The sequence below is a fragment of the Scyliorhinus canicula genome, chromosome 28, assembly GCF_902713615.1.
Source record: "Scyliorhinus canicula chromosome 28, sScyCan1.1, whole genome shotgun sequence".
Classification (NCBI taxonomy): domain Eukaryota; kingdom Metazoa; phylum Chordata; class Chondrichthyes; order Carcharhiniformes; family Scyliorhinidae; genus Scyliorhinus; species Scyliorhinus canicula.
In genome coordinates, this window is record NC_052173.1 from 16,107,025 (window position 1) to 16,126,902 (window position 19,878).

At 50.2% G+C, this 19,878-nt stretch overlaps 1 protein-coding gene across 4 annotated transcripts in view; it reads right to left on the minus strand.

The window, feature by feature from the left end:
* Nucleotides 1–4,193: 4,193 nt before the first annotated feature.
* Nucleotides 4,194–19,878, minus strand: part of LOC119958074 (glycerol-3-phosphate dehydrogenase [NAD(+)], cytoplasmic-like) — a 42,711-nt gene continuing 27,026 nt past the window's right edge. For 2 of the 4 annotated variants that reach the window (XM_038786298.1, XM_038786296.1), the window contains exons 2-8: nt 16,501–16,678; nt 12,931–13,071; nt 11,997–12,135; nt 10,926–11,038; nt 7,821–8,054; nt 6,180–6,286; nt 4,194–5,491 (exon numbers count right to left, since the gene is read on the minus strand). In XM_038786298.1, coding sequence (XP_038642226.1) covers nt 5,395–5,491; nt 6,180–6,286; nt 7,821–8,054; nt 10,926–11,038; nt 11,997–12,135; nt 12,931–13,071; nt 16,501–16,608 — 939 coding nt within the window. In that variant the 5' untranslated portion in view covers nt 16,609–16,678 and the 3' untranslated portion in view covers nt 4,194–5,394. Of the gene's footprint in view, nt 5,492–6,179; nt 6,287–7,764; nt 8,055–10,925; nt 11,039–11,996; nt 12,136–12,930; nt 13,072–16,500; nt 16,679–19,878 lie in introns of all 4 variants that reach the window. The other 2 variants (XM_038786297.1, XR_005458959.1) reach the window with 2 other exon arrangements.

The following is a 19,878-nucleotide window of genomic DNA, read 5'->3' on the forward strand; positions in this document are numbered from 1 at the left end:
CACCCCCCTCCCCCAGGACACATGCATGAGGGTGACCCGAAACCCCCCCCCCCCCTTGTTAGCTTCCAGACAGATGTCTGTCTTCTGGGTGGCTTCCTGATACGGGCCTCTCTTCTGTGGGGGAGGAGTCTCTTTATTTAGGAGGTCTCTTTATTTGGGGGATCTATGGGAGTGGTGGAGTGGGCAGGTCTTGCATTGTGGAGGGAGAGGGTGGCCCTCGGATGGACTTTGGGACCGAGGTCCACGTCAGGTACGCGGTTGTCCCAAGACCTGCGCCAATTCTCGCCCACATGACTCCCGGCCCAAAGTACATGAGGGCCTCGAGAATATGGCGCCCAGCCTGTCGAGGGGATTCAAATAAGTCAATAAAACCCATTTGAATCCTCCCGTTGCTGCGGGGCCCAGACCCCAATCCCACCGGCAGCAGGGGGTCGGAACCGGATCAGTACCGGTTTTCCTTCACGATGCTGGATTCTCTGCTTCATCAGTAACTCCGCTACCGGCGGTGCGAGGTGGAGAATGTAACCGGGACTGAATTGCATGCAGCGCACCGGGGCGCTATTCGGTAAGCGAAGTTGCTTTTATCTATGATCACATAGAGACATGGGGGTAGAAATTGCTGCGTGTTGTGCTCGATAATGGGCTTGACTGTAAACCATTTATCAATGGGATTGTCCACACCGAAATTGTGCACATTCGACACACTGATAAACTCTTTGGGCCCATCTACCCTTGACATTCAATGGCATTACCATCGCTGAATTGCTCACTCTCACCATCCTGGGGGTTACCATTGACCGTGAGGCAGCAATGTGTCACCTTCCCAAGGGGCAACTAGGGATGGGCAATGAATGCTGGCCTGGCCAGTGACACCCAAATCGCGTGAAAGTATAAAAACAGTTTTTCAGGCATCTGGTGGCCACCTAAAACAGGAGTTGGCCTTCCATGTGTTAACCAAGGGCCTAAAGCCCGAAGGACCTCTCTGCTCAGAATTCACAGGCAGCGGTCAATGAAAGGCAATTTTGACGAAAAAAAGCACTCTGAAATTCCCACAAGTGTTTTAATTCCAGATATTAAAATAATAATTTTCATCTCACCCCATCACCATTAGCCCCCATGAAAATTATCAGATGAAACTTGGAACATCTGCAAGCGGAAAGATCTTTTCTAATTACACACAATACATTTAGATCAACAGTTTTGTTCTTCATCTTGCCATAAGTCAGAAAACCTGCAAGTATTTACGATCTTAATACACCAGCAGCATAAATTGGCTGGGTCACCCTGCCCCCCCCCATCAGCGCGGCCATACATAACCCACGCCAGACTAACCTAACGCAGCACACATATTTTTCCTGTATAAAAATATGAATTCTAAAATGAAACACACTGATTTGTTTTACTGAATATGAAACCTGTTGCTGAACAGATCATGAAGTTGTGGAGGTATCTTTGATTTTAAGAAAGAGAGTAGAAAGTGCGATATGGTTTAAAAAAATGTCAAAACGTACACACAGAGATCTGATAGGGGAAATGGTTAACCAGAAAACAGAGAAATGAGAAACCATAACATGCAGAAATTGTTAAAAAGGGGAAAATGGTTAACCAAGAACTAGAAATATCCTTCAAAAAAATGTGAAGTGGGAAATGGTTAACCGATTTCATCCTTGACAATGAATGGTGCCCTCTACTGGCGAGGGCTGGATTCTCCGTTTGGGAGACAGTCCCCAAGCCGGCCTGAAAACGGTGGTGTTGTACGCCAGGAAAACTGGTGCAAAATGGCCACTGATTCACCGTTTTGCTGGGGGCTAGCAGGGAGGCAGCGTAGAGCTTGCAGCTGCTGATACGGCTCTGAGCATTTTGATTCTGTGGCCTGCAGCGGCCGCCGCATGCTCCATAGCAGACTCAGCCCACAGACCTGGACTGCAAAAGTAATGCCCCCTTTGGCCGCTCGCGCGCCCTGAACTGCCCCCCCTCCCCCCACATTGCCCCCAGCCTCGAATGGAGCTCCCTCCCCCGCCCACCGATCGGCCCTCCCCCGACTGTGGCGGCCCCGGACTGAGTCCGCAGCCGCTACGCGAGGTTCCCAGACGGTGTGAGCACACATAACCCACGCCATCGGGACCTCGGCCGGTCGGGGACGGAGCATCACGGGGCGGGCCTTAGGCAATGGCCTGAGGCGATGGATACTCGGCACGGCCTAGTACACCGCTTTTCAGGGGGTGGAGAATACAAAAACCAGCGCCGCTCCCGATTTCGGCGTCAAAACGGATTCTCCGCCCCGGCGCCGAACGCGATTTCAGCGTCGGGCCACGAAGAATCCAGCCCAGAAATTAGGCCACTCGGCCCCTCAAGCCTGCTCCACCATTCAATACGATCATGGTTGATCTGATTGTAACCGCAACCCCACATTCCTGCTGACCCCAGATAACCTTTCACCCCCCTTGCTAGTCAAGTATCGATCTGGCTCTGCTTTAAAATAGTCAAAGATTCTGCTCTCACTGCCTTCTGAGGAAGAGAGATCCAGAGACTCACCCCGCACTGAGAGAAAATAATTCTCCTCGGCTCCATTGTAAGTGAGCGAACACTTTTTAAAAAAATAGTGATCCCAAGTTCAAGATTCTCCAACCAGAATCATAGAATCCCTACAGTGCAGAAGAAGGCCATTCAGCCCATCGAGTCTGCACTGACCCTCCGAATGAGCACCCTACGCCCACTCTCCTCTCCTATCCCCTTAACCTCACGGTCACTAAGGGCAATTTAGCATGGCCAATCCACCTAACCCGCACATCTTTGGACTGTGGGAGGAAACCGGAGCACCCGGAGGAAACCCACGCAGACACTGGGAGAACGTGCAGACTCCACACAGACAGTGACCCAGCGGGGAATCGAACCTGGGACCCTAGCTCTGTGATGCAGCAGTGCTAACTACTGCGCCACCGTGCTGCCCGAGAGGAAACATCCTCTCCATATCCACCCTGTCAATACCCCTCAGGATCTTCAAGGTTTCAATCAAGTCACCCCCCACTCTTCGAAACTCCAATGGATACGAGCCTAGCCTGTCCAACCTTTCCCCCTGAGGCAACCCGCTCATTTTCGGTATTGGTCCAGTAAACCGGAATTCACTTTGATTGATTATTTCCCAGTGAACATTTTCTCAGATTCTTCTGTGTGTATTGGCCCAGAGTTCGAGTCCAATCTCCTCTGGGAAGAGCTGACTCTGTTGACTGCTCTGGCCCTGACTGAGCAAGGGAAGAGGATGGTGTCACCATTGCTTGTTTTCCAGGAATAACATCCGGTCGGAACATCACACCTCCTCCGTGAGTGGCAGGTGAGCTGGGGGAGGGGGCGGGAACGCTGAGCCGGCGTGGCTGTGCGTCTGCCGGCCAACTTGGCGGCAGGAGTTCAGAAGATAAATCTGAGATCCATTGCCTTGGTCTACTCGAATGAAGGGCAGAGCCAACCTAGCCAGCCAGCAGGAAGCCAGAAATCTAGCGATGCCTGCCTATTAAAGTTGCGACGATCAAGCCTGCCATCTGAGGGTACGCTGATTGGTGATCGATTTTCACTGCGCCAGTTGGCACTTCTGAGGTGCCATTCTGGATTTGGCAGACCCCTTTGAAACCTTTTTGCAGACCATAGCTCACCAAGGCCTCAGACTTGACCTGTGATCCCAGAGAGTGAAAATGTGGTGGGTCAAGGGGGATTTTCAGTCGTTGAGCTGTTGGTGGTGTGGGGGGGGGGGGGGGGGGGGGGGGTCACGGCCCACAATTTGGGAAATCCTACCCTCTGGGTCTGTGGAAACCCGACCTTCCCAATTCCCACCCTCAAATTGAGAAAAGTTTCAGCTGACTGAAATTTAGTCAACAAAACTGATTCTGACGTGTGAAATGAGCCTCCTTGGAAACAATTGATGAAAACTTGGGAGTGAAATTCTGCAATGCTTTCAGGCCACTGGTGCACATCAAACAATACAAGAGAAGTATCCCCTTTCGGGAAAGAAATCGGCTGTCCTTACCCGGTCTGGCCTATATGTGATGCCAGATCACAGTAATGTGGTCGACTCTTAATTGCCCGTGGAAACAGCTTAGTGAGACACTCACTTCAAGGCCAATTAGGGATGGCCAACATCCAGAGATGGCACCTTTCCAGAGACACCCACATCGCATGAAAGAATTTTAAAGAACAACTTATTTTCCAATCTTTATATAGTTTATTATGGATTAGGGTTGCCAGCTGTGGTTAAATGTATTCCTGGAGGTTAGATCACATGACTTTCCCTTACTCTCCAGCCATTAGTCAGCCAACACATCCGTCCATGTGACCCACTGACCTTCCTACACCAACTGGAAAGCAAAAAGACTCATTGCCCATTTGGATGATGTCAGCCTAACAGCCTTTTCCACCATGTTCAATATTTTTATGTATGACCAAAAAGAAGAAAACGATCCTTTAAAATCTCCTGATGACTTTTCTCCAGGGTTGCAGGCAGCCGTGTCGTGGAGATTGATCTTCAATTCCTGGAGACTCCAGGCCAAACCTGGAGGGTTGACAACCGTATGGTGGAGTAGGACTGCCACACTTGTTTATTCGAGTAGTCGCAACGGAATCTGGACGTAACTGGCGGAGCCAGGGGCGTTTTCAACAGGCGCCACGTCTAAAAACATCACGGTTATTTTGGGTCACTGGCTCAGGGTTTAATTCGTCTGAATTAGATCCCGTTCCCAAACTGTGAACGGCGAACATGGCCAACAGGGCGAGGCTTCGTCAGGGGTGCTGGTTCAGAGTGTCTCTGTGCCCATTTTCCTCCGCACACAAGCAGTGCTTGGCATGGTTCTCGTATCACAGTATCTTGACTCTACTCATGGAGTAGGCGAAAGAAAAAAACACACAGCCACATACAGGAGCTTTGACAAAGGGGCATCTGGACTGGATACGTTAGCTCTTTTCTCTCCTTACACATGCTGCCAGACCGGCTGAGATTTTCCAGCATTTTCTCTTTTGGTTTCAGATTTCAGCATCCACAGTAATTTACTTTTAAACATAGAGCCGCGCTCGATTGTGCTGGCGCTTGTAAGATTCAAGCTGATTATGCAAAAAACTTGATGCCTAACCTTACCAGTGCGACGTCAAGCACATTTTGGGGCAATTTCCTGAAGGCATCCAAAGCAGCAACTCTATCACAAACATGCACATTTATATGTGTATATATATATATAATATATATGATTATATATAAAACTACAGAGACAACTTGCCTCTTTCTGTCCCAAGTGAATGCAAGATTTGCAAACACTTCAGTGCATCACACAAGCACTGCTTTGACATTTTGTGTCTGATCATTTCAAAGTCAATGAAATCCCACCGAGGTCCGGTCGATTGGGATTGCGTTTGTTACTTGTGTTCTGGGTGGTTCTGAAGACACTGGACAAACTCGGAGACGGGCTTGCATTCATAACAGATCTGGTACACAGCCGTGAACAGAGGGAATCTAGAAAGGAACAAAAGTTTAACACAATCAAAGGGGGGTGATGGTAGTATTGCGGTTATGCTATTGGACGAATAATCCAGAGACTTCACCGAATGATGCCAAGGCCCCAAAGTTCAAACCCCACCACGGCAGTTGGTTCATGAAAGGAGTTCAATGCCGGAATTCTCCGGCCGTTGGGATTCACTGTTCCTGTCGGCAGCACTCCCGCCCACGGGTTTCCCAGTGGCATGGGGTGGCATTGGCATGGGGTCCCATTGACAAGAGGCGGGAGTAGACTCTCACCGTCAGCGAACAGCGCGGCGCTGGGAAACATGAGGCTGAGGGACTGGAGAATCCCTACCCAGGCCCACTCCCCTGCCCTATACCCATAACCCACCTAACCTTTTGGACATTAAGGGACAATTTTAGCATGGCCAATCCACCTAACCTGCATATCTTTGGACTGTGGGAGGAAACCGGAGCACCCGGAGGAAACCCATACAGACACAGGGAGAACGTGCAGACTCCGCACAGACAGTGACCCAGCCGGGAATCGAACCTGGGACCCTGGCGCTGTGAGGCAGCTGTGCCACCATTCCGCCCCTGACTGCACTGGCTTTCTTTTGTGTTATCAAGCATAAACATGAATGGATGAATGAAAGGGGTGGGTAGTCTCTGCACGTGTGAAGTGTGCCTCCACAATACTTACTTGTCAACCAGGTTCTGAAGCTTTAAAGTCTGATGGATTTCAACAGCTGTCTGCGGTCCCTGCAGCTTCTGTCCATTCAGCATGTCTTGTTCCAGCTGTTCAATAGTCTGAGGAAGGACACAAAAATCTGTTGTGAATTTAGAAACAAATTAATTCAGGTCACTTTGTGATCTTTTTCCTTTGAGCTAAGAGAGCATGTTCACTTCACCTAGTTCCATGATGTATTGGAGTCTGTGCAAGTACAATTGGATTTGGTACTTGTTCGTTAGGGTGTGGGAGGAGGGGCCTCGTCCACAGCTCCTGATTCGGGTAGAGTTTCCCACAGGAACAGGAGGAGGCCCCTTGGGCCTGCTCCGTCATTGAATTCGGAGGTTGATCTGTACCTCAACATCCAGATCCCCAAACACCCGCTAGTCCTATCTTCAAGAGAGGTATAGCTTTTTGGGTGTGAAGAGAATTGAAGGTATGGGGATAATGTGAGAAGTTGGACTTGAAGTATATCATGTTGAATGACAGAACGTGCTCAAAGGGCCGAGTGGCCTACTCCAGCGCCTGCTTCTTACTGTATTCAAGAAACGATCGGATGAGGACTGTTTGGTTCTGGTGGGCCCCTACTCCTTGCCCAGCCTGGGACAATCACTGCCGACAACCACTGGAGGACAGTTGTTTGAGTGAGGCACTGATGGGCCGCTGGCAGCCATGAAATTGTGCCTCAACAAAACAGCTTTGCCATTTCAAACGGATGTTATCTCCACATTGGCGTGGGGCCTTGTGGAGAATGGGACACCTTCTGTCCTCCATCTCGAGAGTGCAAAATAAAATGACAACGACAAAAGTCACAAACCACTGTAGCATTGTGGTAATGTCACTGGACTAGTAATCCAGAGGCCCAGGCGAATATTCTGCGAGCACAGGTTCAAATCCCACCACGGCAGCTGGTGGAATTTAAATTCAATGAATAAATCAAATTGAAAGCTGGTAATGGTGACCGTGGCAACTATCATCGATTGTCGTAAAAACCCATTTGGTTCACTAAGGGAAGGAAATCTGCCGTCCTTACCTGGTCTGGCCTACATGTGACTCCAGACCCCAGCAATGTGGTTGACTCTTAACTACCCTCGGAAATGGCCGAGCGTGACACTCAGTTCAAGGGCAATTAGGGATGGGCAATGCCAGTGATGCCCACATCCCAAGAAAATTTTTTTTAAAAAGAGATGCAGAAATTCTAAGCTCATGATTATAAGGGCTAACAGTTGGAGGCTCCATCGATTGTGACCAACAGCTAAGGCCGCGATAGAGGGCTTACGTTAAGCCACAGTGGGCCAGTGCCAGGAAGGGGGGATATCAACCAGGGTGCCCACAACCAAATGCCATCTCGAGTCATTATGGCACAGCTGGAGGCCATTTGGCCCACTGAGTCCGTGCTGGCAGCATCAGGCAAGCGTGTAAGTAGCCAGTTGACATTCACTGTTGGCTCATGTTTGAGGAACGGCCACTTGGATGAGGTACCCAAGAGTGGCTGGAGCCTGTGGAATGGGGTGACTGAAGGAGAGAAGGAGATCTGGGTCATTCTTAATGTAGTTACCAAATGCAGCATCTAAGCGAGGGATACAGGTGTTGCGCAGTGTTTTCCGCCATCACCTTTCCCGTTACCGTGAAGGCCTCGGCGATTTTCCTGTTGCGTCCCCCGTAGCAGGTGGTAATGAGGTCTGCCACCCCGCAACTCTCGAGGAATGTCGAGCACAGCACTGGGCCTTTGCAGTGCAGCCTTGCAAAGGCAACCATCTCCATCAGCCCCAGCCGGATCACGGCAGCCTTTGTGTTGTCTCCGCAGCCCAGTCCGTCACAAAATCCCGCCCCGACTGCAACCACATTCTACGAGAGGAGGAAAAACAGGGCCGAGAGCAGGCGGTGCGTTAGCAAGCGTTCAGGTAAACAGAGCTGGCAAGTGGCCCGAGTAGCCCACGATTCCAGTGAATCACTAACCAAACTGGAAAAGTAATCCAACAGAAAGAAATTTTCCTCAGCACATCCCAAAGTGCTTTTGAAAGTGTTAAGTACTGTTTTTATGTGATTAAACACAGCAGCCAATTTAGACACAGCAAGGTTCTCAAACCAGTGATTTACATAACCAGTTAGTCTGTCGCTTTTGGTGTCTTTGACGATTAAGAGGCAAATGGTGCGCAATGATGCCGAGAACCAAGCTGCCATTAAGGTCCATGCGGTCTTTTCTCGCCACCTGAAAGGACAAAGGTCGTCATAAGGAGGCCATTCAGCCCATTGAGTCTACAACGGCCCCTGAAAGAGCACCCAACCTAAGCCCACACCTCCACTCTATCCCCGTAACCCCACCTAACGTTTGGACACTACGGAGCGAATTAGCACGGAGGGCCCCCGACAAAATTCACACCCCCCCTGGCGCCCCCCCCCACCCCCCCCCCCCCCCCGCGATTCCCCCCCCCACCCCCGCTCGGAAGAATCGCCGCTCGCCGTTTTCCACGGTGACCGGCGATTCTCCGACCCGGATGGGCCAAGCGGCCTGCCGTTCGCAACCGTTTCACGATGGCGGCAACCACACCTGGTCGCTGCCGTCGTGAAACGGGTGAGATATGCCCGTTTGGGGCTTGTGGGGGGAGTACAGGGGAAAGAGCAGCACGACTGTGCTCGGGAGGGGACAGGCCCGCGATCGGTGCCCACCGATCGTCGGGCCGGCGTCTCAATCGGACACTATTTCCCCTCCGCCGCCCCGCAAGATCAAGCCTCCATATCTTGCGGGGCGGCTGAGGGGAAAGACGGCCACCGCGCATGCGCGGGTTCGTGCCGTCAGCGTCATGACGTCAGCTGCGCATGCGCGGGTTGGAGCCGGCCAACCTGCGAATGTGCAGCTGACGTCATTAGGCGCGCCACCTGCGTCATTCTTGGCGCGCGACCCCCCCCGCGGCCGAGAGTTACGGAACGCCGCTCCTAGCCCCGCCGGGAGGGGAGAATAGGGGGCGAGGAGCGGCCTCCGAGGTCATCGTGAAACTCGGCCGAGTTCACGACGGCCCTCCCGATTTTTCCCGGGAGCGGAGAATTCCGCCCGGTACCTCTGACAATGTAGTGCTCCCTCAGTACTGCACTGGAGTCGTTTTCTGTCCTCGGGCCCTCAAGTGGGATTTTAACCTACAACCGTCTGACTCCGAGAGAAGAGGGGAACGACCTGAGCCATGCTGGCACACAGTGGCTTTGATCAGGTTAAAGTCCGCCAGCTTCGATGGATGATGGCCACAGAGATAACTTTCCTGATAAACAGGCAACAAAGGTCAGATAGCCTGGGAGGGAGTTTTCCCACCCAGCAGACAATCTTTTGTCTCACTGGCTGCATTAGATTAACAACTTCAGTTGTTTTGCCTGTGAATAATTTACAACGGAAAGAAAATAGTTCACAGCCCCATTAAGTGGGACGGGAATTTCCACAATGCGTGGGATGGCATTCCTGCATTCTCAACAAAAGGGACCTGCGCGCAGCCAATTCGCCACCTCCTGACGTTTCCCCCCTCTGTGTCTGGGAAGCGAGCCATCCGGTTGGTTGTAAGCCCCCTGCACCTCAACTAGCCTCAAGTCACTGACTGAACTTGGGAGCTTTACACTCTTGTAAAGCTCCGTACTTAATTCATCGACTAAAAACACCGAGGGGGGAGCGAGCACTTGTCCCCGTGAATCCTGCGCTGCGCCACCTGAGTGAATCTGACGCGAGAACAAATTTGCATTTATGGAGCACCTATCTCAACCTCAGGGCACCCCAACATGAAGTACTTTTTGAAGCTGCAAACATCAAAACGTAGTTGGCAGTATTTGAACCTGCGCAGGGAGACCTCAATGCATATCTACTACATCGCATTAACCACTTGGCCATGACTAGGGTGGCGCGGTAGCACAGTGGATAGCACTGTGGCTTCACAGCTCCAGAGTCCCAGGTTCGATTCCCGGCTTCGGTCACTGTCTGCGGAGTCTGCACGTTCTCCCCGTGTGTGCGTGGGTTTCCTCCGAGTGCTCCGGTTTCCTCCCACAGTCCAAAGATGTGCTTGTTAGGTGAATTGGCCATGATAAATTGCCCTTAAGTGTCCATAGGTTAGTGGGGGTTACTGGGTTACGGGGACAGGGTGAAGGTGTGGGCTTAAGTAGGGTTCTCTTTCCAAGGGACAGTGTAGACTCCTTATGCACTGTAAATTCTATGATTCTATGACTACTACATACTAGGAACAGTAGAAAACAGTCAACCATATAAATAAGACTACACCAATTGGACACGAAGCGGCAGGTAATGTGGCGGCCAATCTGCGCACAGCGAATGTAATAATGGCCGGATAATCAGGTTTTTGCTGATGTCAATTGTGTGATAAATATTGGCCAGGACACTGAGGAGGGCTCCCCTGCTCTTCTTTCAATAGTGCAATGGGATCTTTTAAGTTCAGCTGAGAGAGTCTCAGTTCAACATCCCATCCGGTAAACAGCATCTCCGACAGTACGGCGCTCCCTCAGGACAGGGGCTCTGTGCTCAAACCCCAGGGGTGGGACTCAAACCCACAGAAGTGTGAGTGCTGCCTACTGAGTCACACCTCGCCCCTTCGAACGCTTTTGAAGTGTGGTTTGCATTTTATCGAAGCAGTTGAATTTGCAGGAGGAAGACACAATTGCAAAATTCAACGTTCAAAAGGAGAAATCCGGCAAGTGAGCAGGTGAACCATGTGTGAGAGCTTGACCTACCTTTAAAGCCCCGCAGATCTCCACCGTGTCTGCCTCCGCCACCACCCTAATCCTGAAGTTTTGAGTCTGCAGCAGTTCTTTTAAAACTTTGCCGTGTGCAATGTTTGCAGATCCTATTCAGTAGAAGAGGTCAGGCAAAGTTCAGTCAAAAGGAGAAACACAGCCGGGCCCACGTCGCTCTATAGTTTACATATCATGGGGTACGTTTATACAATATGAATATAAGTCAGAGGACAGTATATCCTGAACACCATGATCAGTTCTGGTTGCTAATATATAAAGACCATTCAAGCCCTGCGTGCAGATCAGTGAAAGCCCACAGAGAGGAGAAACTGCACAATTCAGTCTGAAAAGAAGGCAACCTCAAATTTAATACACAAAAGTTAAGTATGAAACGTAAGAAATAGGGGCAGGATTAGACTATACTCATTGTCGGGCCTGCTCCGCCATTCAATATTTTCATGGCTGATTTTCTGCCTCAGCTCCACTTTTCTGTCCGCTCCCCGTATCTCTTGATTTCCTGAGACACCTGTCTATCTCAGTCTGAAATATGTTCAACAATGAAGCACCCACAACCCTCTGGGGTGGAGAATTCCAAAGATTCACAACCCTTTGCGTGAAGAGATTTCTCCTCATCTCAATCCAAGATGGCCGACCCCTTATCCTGAGGCTGTGACCCCCGTGTTGTAGATTCCCCAGCCAGGGGGGGAAACAATCTCTCGTTATCCGCCCTGACAAGCCTCTTCAGAATTTTAAGACATAACATCGTAAACCACACAAATAGATAGAGGTTTAATGTCAGGATGTTCTTTGTCACAGTGAGTGGTCAACACAAGGACTGGAGAGGACAGTGGATAACCAATCAGACAACTGGGAGAAGTGAAGGGGCAACTGTGGGACATTCTGAATGGTTGAGCTAAGATAAATCCAAGGCCAAGGACAGATAGTGTTTGGGTGGAAGACCCCTTTGGGGCCAGCAGAGTGGCCCACCATTTTGTATCACTGCCATGCCCTGTCCCGATGTGCACAGCGCGCCCCTTGATCGAGTAGTAAACGACTGCGAGACATTACCAATGGTGGACTCGCAGAATTTCTCAGCCGCTACTTCACTGGCCAGATTGGCTCCCATCAGCACACTAACTTCAATCCCAAGCATTTCCCGGATTATGTCGGAGATCAGCTTCAGACCATCCAGTCCAACATCAACACCCTGCAGGAAATAACATTGAAGAGCTTGATTTTACTATTCTATTTGCAGAATCCAATGCAAATATGAAACAGAAGGAAGCTTTAATGCCCACAATTACTATACCATACTTAAAAAATATATATATTCTTGGGATGTGGGCGTCGCTGGCTAGGCCAGCATTTTGTTGTCCATCCCTAATTGAAATGAAAATGAAAATCGCTCATTGTCACGAGTAGGCGTCAATGAAGTTACTGTGAAAAGCCCCTAGTCGCCACATTCCAGCGCCTGTTCGGGGAGGCTGGTACGGGAATTGAACCGTGCTGCTGGCCTGCCTTGGTCTGCTTTAAAAGCCAGCGATTTAGCTCAGTGTGCTAAGCCAGCCCTTAGAGAGTGCTAATTGCCCCTGGAGAAGGTGGTGGTGAGCTGCCTTCTTGAACCGTTGCAGTCCATGTGGTGTAGGTACACCCACAGTGCTGTTAGGGAGGGAGTTCCAGGATTTTGACCCAGCGATAGTGAAGGAGCGGCCGATATATTTCCAAGTCAGGGTAGTGAGTGGATTGGAGGGGAACCTCCAGGTGGTGGGGTTCCCAGGTATCTGCTGCTCTTGTCCATCAACATGGTAGTGGTTGTGGGTTTGAAAAGTGCTGCCTAAGGAGCCTTGGTGAGTTCCTGGGCACCATTGGTGAAGGAAACAGAAATAGACGGGGGTTGTGGGGGCAGACGAAAGGGAGTGGTGGGGAGGGGGGGAAGAGAGTGCAGGAAGGGAGAGGGGAAAGAAAAGAGTATCTATCATATGATTGCAGGATCACACTCTACCTTTATAAGAGAGACTCCAATAGTGGAAGACTTGATGTGACCTTTCAACTCATCACAGGTCCGTCTGATGAACTGGTGAGGCACGACAAATACTAAGATATCGGCATCTCTTGCTGCATCCAGTAGATCAGGCACCGCAAGCTAAAAAGATTGAATAACAAACATCAACGAAGAGAAGTAATACCCCAGGATGGGCAAATACAGACAGAACAGACAGAATCCAGGAGTCGCTTAATTGTCTGCATGTGACAAAAATGATCCGGTCATCTTTGACAAAGGGTCACCCAGACTCGAAGTGTCCACTCGCTTCTCTCTCTCCACAGATGCTTCCAGACCTGCTGAGACTGTCTAGTGTTTTCTGTTTTTGTTTCAGATTCCAGCCTCTGCAGTCATTTGTTTTTGTCTACTTTACCCAGCTATGAATGGAGCCGTTTCAGGATTTCAGGGAAATGTTTAAGCGTATCCTAGTTAGCTCTGCTGACTTGTGCCACCGACAGATATAGACAGTGAGAAAAGGTCCTTCAGGGAATCAAACCTGTCCTTCCCGCAGGCCGCATTGAGACCAGGAGCAAGAGTAGGCTTATAGGCCTTTGAGCCTGTTTCTTCAAGGTTTTCCCCCGGAAGCCTTTGGGAGATTTATCTGGAGGCTTCCAATGCGAGCCAATGACAAAACGAAAATAAGCACTGGGAACAATGGGTTAGCGTTCACATGTACAGCTCAATGTTCTAGTCTGGATTCAAACTCAAAATTTGATTTCAGTCTACAGACACCTGGACTGGGAGAGCAGCCTGTTTTTGTGGGGGAGGTACGAGGTTTTGTTAATGGGCATTTTGAATTGTTGTGTGTGGCGGGCGTGACCAATCTCCTGCCCAATTCCAAAGCGTTTACATGTTGACAGGTTGTCAGCTACAGCGGTCCCAGCATTATTTGATTGTGGTTCTTCCCTCTCTGCTTTCCTGGAAAGACATTTCTCCATCTCCATTGCATCTTCTCTGGTGACTCCCCTTTCTACAGCAGAGTTTTAATCTTGGCAAAGATTTCCCTTGAACGCTATCTCCTCCATTTCCTGTGCTCTTCCCCTCTGTCTTCGCTTCATGACAACAAATTACCATTCATCTTCAACCATACCCATTCACTCGCTCACCTTCCACGATCGCTGACACCTAGAGAGCCTTATGAGCCCATAATCCTTTCCCTCTCTGCCACCCACAGACACCTTTCCATCAGGAGAAATGGGGACAATGTTGACAAGATTGGCACAGGCCATCGTACAGCATTTCCCATCATCCCCAGCACTACCAACTTGCATTTCTACAATGCTTTTGAGCATTCCAAGGGGTCAGGAGAGATTATCTAGCAAAATTTGACAACGAGCCATATAAGGAGATATTAATATAGGTGACCAAAAGCTAGGGGAGGCGGTGGCGTAGTGGTATTGCCACTGGATTATCAATCCACATTCTCCCCGTGTCTACGTGGGTCTCACCCCCACAACCCAAAGATGTGCAGGGTAGGTGGATTGGCCATGCTAAATTGCTCCTTAATTGGAAAAAAATAATTGTGCACTCTAAGTGTAAAACAAAAGAATCATTCGGTCATTCGGCCCCTTTGAGTCTGCACCGAAACTCCGAAAGAGCACCTTACCGAGGGCCCCTCTCCTGCCCTATCCGTGTAATCAGGTAACCCCACCCAACCTGCACGTCTTTGAAACTGTGGGAGGAAACCGGAGCACCCAGAGGAAACCCACGCAGACACGGGGAGAACGTGCAGACTCCACACAGTCACCCAAGACCGGAATTGAACCCAGGTCCTTGGAGCTGTGAGGCAGCAGTGCTAATCACTGTTCCACCCTCAGTATTTGGTCAGCAACATTTGAGATGAGCTGCAGTTTATGGAAGATGGGAGGCCAACCAGGAGAGCATTGGAATAGTTGCGTTTTGAAGTTCCAAAGGCATTGGATGAAAGTTTGAGCAACAGATGGACTGAGGCAAGGGTGAATACGGACAATGTTACGGCAGTGGAAGTCAGTAGTGTTGGTGATGGTATGAACATATAGAACATAGAACAGTGCAGCACAGAACAGGCCCTTCGGCCCTCGATGTTGTCCGAAACCAAGATCAAGCTATCCCACTCCCTGTCATTCTGGTGGTCGGACGTTCCGCTCAGGGTCAAAAGGATGCTGAGGTTATGAACAAACTGGTTCGGTAACTGGACCCAAGAGTCATTCTTTGGGCTTTCTCAACCCCAGGGGGTGTCCAAGCCTTGGCTCCATGGTTATTACCAGGCCCCAAGCCTTGATAACACATCCCGCACGCCCAGACAACCCAATATTATTTGTCTATTTGAATTTTACAAATTCCAATTCAGGATTTGTGAAAGTTTACAAAGGGCTGTTCGTAACACCTGGAGTAGTAAGTGGATAAACCATCGGCTCTGGGAGTGGGACAGCATGGTAGCACAGTGGTTAGCACTGTGGCTTCACAGCTCCAGGGTCCCAGGTTCGATTCCCGGCTTGGGTCACTGTCTGTGTGGAGTCTGCACGGGGAGTGTCTGCGTGGGTTTCATTCAGGTGCTCCGGTTTCCTCCTACAGTCCAAAGATGTGCAGGTTAGATGGATTGGCCAGGCTAAATTGCCCTTAGTGTCCAAAAAAAGGATGGGTGGGGTTACTCAGTTACGGGGTTACAGGGATAGGGTGGAGGCGTGGCCTTAAGTGGGGTGCTCTTTCCAAGGGCCAGTGCAGACGCAATGGGCCGAATGGCCTCCTTCTGCACTGTAAATTCTATGATTCTATGAGGTGAAGGTTAATAAAATTATCAGTTAATTCATGCCTTGAAACAATTCTACATGGCCTCCCAGGCTCCATACAGGACACCAAAGTATTCTCACTATATGGTAGCACAGTGGTTAGCACTGTAGCTTCACAGCGCCAGGGTCCCAGGTTCAATTCCCGGCTTGGGTCACTGTCTGTGCGGAGTCTGCACGTTCTCCACGTGTCTGCGTGGGTTTCCTCCGGGTGCTCCGGTTTCCTCCCACAAGTCCCGAAAGACGTGCTGTTGGGTGAATTGGGCATTCTGAATTCTCCCTCTGTGACCCGAACAGGCGCCGGAGTGTGGCGACTAGGGGCTTTTCACAGTAACTTCATTGCAGTGTGAATGTAAGCCTACTTGTGACAATAATAAAGATTATTATTATTATTAGTGTCACAAGTAGGCTTACATTAACACTGCAATGAAGTTACTGTGAAAAGCCCCTAGTCGCCACATTCCGGCGCCTGTTCGGGTCACAGAGGGAGAATTCAGAATGTCCAATTCACCTAACAGCACGTCTTTCGGGATTTGTGGGAGGAAACCGGAGCACCCGGAGGAAACCCACGCAGACACGGGGAGAACGTGAAGATTCTGCACAGACAGTCACTCAAGCCGGGAATCGAACCCGGGACCCTGGAGCTGTGAATCTACAGTGCTAACCACTGTGCTACCATGTGAGAGACAGAGAGAGAAAAAATACACCCGGGATCCTCTCCAAAATGGTTGTATTCTCTCTCGAGCTAAAGTTGAACAGCACTCACCACATTGGCTGGCAGCTTATATCCAGGCAGGTACTTTACATTCTCGTGGTCTGTGTTTATAATTTCTGTTAGCTTCCTGCCGCTTACCATCTCTTCAAACACCCACATGCTAACAGTCCTGTCAAATCTCTCACTTTTGGCCACATTCTCTCCAACGATTTTTCCGATGACCGATCCCCTGTGGGGAAGGGGAGAAAAAGAACCCTCAAATTTATGGAAGAAGAAATATAACATGCATTTTTACCGTACCTTCCACGACTTCAGGACTAAGGAAGTGCTTCCAAAGTGTAGTCACTGTTGTTGTCATTTATAGCATAGCAAGATCCCAACAGCAATGAAATAAATAAGCAGATCACCTGTTTTTAGTGACGTTGATTGAGGGTAGACATGAGGTACATCATCAGGAAAATTACCCCGTTATTTAGACTGGTGCCATGGGGTCTTTCACATCCAAACAAAAGGCCGATCAGGGCCTCAGCTTCAGGCCTCAACCAAAGGTCAGTACCTCTGACAGTGCAGCACTCCCCCAGGACAGCACTGGGTGTTTGCCTGGATTATATCACCTGAACCCATTAGCCTGTGATTCAGAAGCAAAGCACCACAGAGCCGAGGCCAGACTCCTTCGGACTGCGCTAATACTGTTCAGGAGGCTTCTCTGAAATGTCCATCCCTCATCGGACAACCAGCAAAAAAACTGGAATATCTTGGAAGTGACACTCGACGGTGACGAGCCAGTTTGACAGAAGAAGAAGTCCAGTTTTATTGAGGCACTACTGGAGACCATGTGGTGCAGTGAGTAGCATCTGAGCCTTTTCAGAGAGTCGTGAACACCGCCCAGTCCATCACATGAACCTGCCTCCCATCCATGGACTCCATCTACACCTCCCGCTGCCTTGGGAAAGCGGGCAGCGTAATCAAAGACCTCTCCCACCCGGCTTAATGTGGAGTAGCTTCCCTCAAGCCATAAGCCTCCGACAATAGACTAGTGATCGTGGGCCTGGCCACCGTGGGGGCACCCGCCGGGGTCCGATCGCCCCGCGCCCCCCCCCAGGACCCCGGCGGCCCGCTCGCGCCACCACCAGAGGTGGTTTAAACCTCGGCAGTGGGAGAGGCCCATCGCGGGCCGGAGAATCGCCGCAGGGGGCTCGCCGATCGGCGCAGAGGGCACGCCGATCGGCGCAGCGCGATTCCCGCCCCCGCCAATTCCCGGGTGGCGGAGAATTCCGGCCACAGCGGGGGCGGGATTTTTGCCGGTCCCGGGCGATTCTCCGACCCTGCGGTGGGGCGGAGAATTTCGCCCCAGAATGGAGTTGGTCCTTCCACACAGGGCAACACCCCAGTGCTTCAGCTCTTAATGACTGCTCACAAACAGCAAGGAACTGGTTTTAAAAGAGAGTCCTAAGTCCCTGAAAGGCTAACATGGTTTTGATTTCATCAGGCTTTCGCCCAGAACTAGATAAGGTTACACCATTTTTTTGAAGTAGGCCTTGCTTCATTTTGATCAACCGAATTTTCAAACCTAACAATTTAAACGTTTGTTCGTCTGAATTGTCTAAATCAAGTCCAATAAACAAAGAAGCCACATCTGCAAATTGATCGCCGACTGTAACTGCCAATAGGAAATCAAATTGAAAAATCGTTAAGCTCCTGGGCAATTTGTATGACATGGGGAGAATCCGCAAGATCTCCGTCAAGTAGAAAAAAGGATTATGAACCAACCAAAGCATTAAAACCAATTAGTCCTTCCTTCTATATCACTGTCATATCACCTTGTTAAGCTTTCTAAACATTGGCTGAGGTTTAAAGTTCCTCGCCCTGGCAACCCCAGCGAGTGACCCCCCACCCCCCTCCTTCCCTCCACACTGCGCTAAACAATTTACTTGCCTCACTCACCCTGCATCGGTGTAGCTCTTGAACCCTGTAAAGGTTCATAGAACCAGAGAATTCCAACAGTGCAGAAGGAGGCCATTCAGCCCATCGAGTCTGCACCGATCCTCGGAAAGAGCACCCTACCTGGGCCCACTCCGCTGCCCTATCCCCACAACCCCACCTAACCTGCACACTAAGGGGCAATTTAGCATGGCCAATCCACCCGAGGTTCAGTTCAGAACCTTTCAATCAGAAGGTTCTGGGTTCAAAGTCCCACTCCAGAGACTTGAGGAAAAGACCCGGACGGACACCGACCTGAGGTAACACTGCACGGTCGCAGGTGATGTCTTTTGGATGAGCTGTTAAACTGAGGCCCTGTTTTGCCCTCTTCCGTGGGTGTAAAAGATTCCATGGCACATAGTTGTCATAAGTTAAGAAATACACCAAAGAACATAGAACAGTACAGCACAGTACAGGCCCTTCGGCCCACGATGCTGTGCCGACCATTTATCCTAATCTAAGATCAACCTAACCTACACCCCTTCAATTTACTGCTGTCCATGTGCCTGTCGAAGAGTCGCTTAAATGTCCCTAATGACTCTGACTCCACCACCTCTGCTGGCAGTGCATCCCACGCACCCACCGCTCTCTCTGTAAAGAACCGACCTCTGACATCTCCCCTATACCTTCCTCCAATCACCTTAAAATGATGTCCCTTCGTGACAGCCATTTCCACCCTGGGGAAAAGTCTCTGGCTATCCACTCTATCCATGCCTCTCATCACCTTGTACACCTCTATCAAGTCACCTCTCTTCCTTCTTCGCTCCAGTGAGAAAAGCCCCAGCTCCTTCAACCTTTCTTCATAAGACATGCCCTCCAGTCCAGGCAGCATCCTGGTAAATCTCCTCTGTACCCTCTCCAAAGCATCCACATCCTTCCTACAATGACGCGACCAGAACTGGGCACAATATTCCAAGTGTGGTCTAACTAGAGTTTTACAAAGCTGCAGCAACACCTCACGGCTCTTAAACTCAATCCCCCTGTTAATGAAAGCCAACACACCATTCGCCTTCTTAACAACCCTATCAACCTGGGTGGCAACTTTGAGGGATCTATGTACTTGGACCCCAAGATCCCTCTGTTCCTCCACACTTCCAAGAATCCTGCCTTTATCCCTGTATTCAGCATTCAAATTCGACCTTCCAAAATGAATCACTTCACATTTATCACAGTTGAACTCCATCTGCCACTTCTCAGCCCAGCTCTGCATCCTGTCAATGTCCTGTTGTAACCTGCAACGACCCTCAACACTATCTACAATACCCCCAACCTCCGTGTCATCGGCAAACTTACTAACCCACCCTTCCACTTCCTCATCCAAGTGATTTAGAAAAAACACAAAGAGCAGAGGTCCCAGAACAGATCCTTGTGGGACACCACTGGTCACCGACCTCCAGGCAGAATACTTTCCATCCACTACCACTCGCTGTCTTCTTTCGGCCAGCCAAT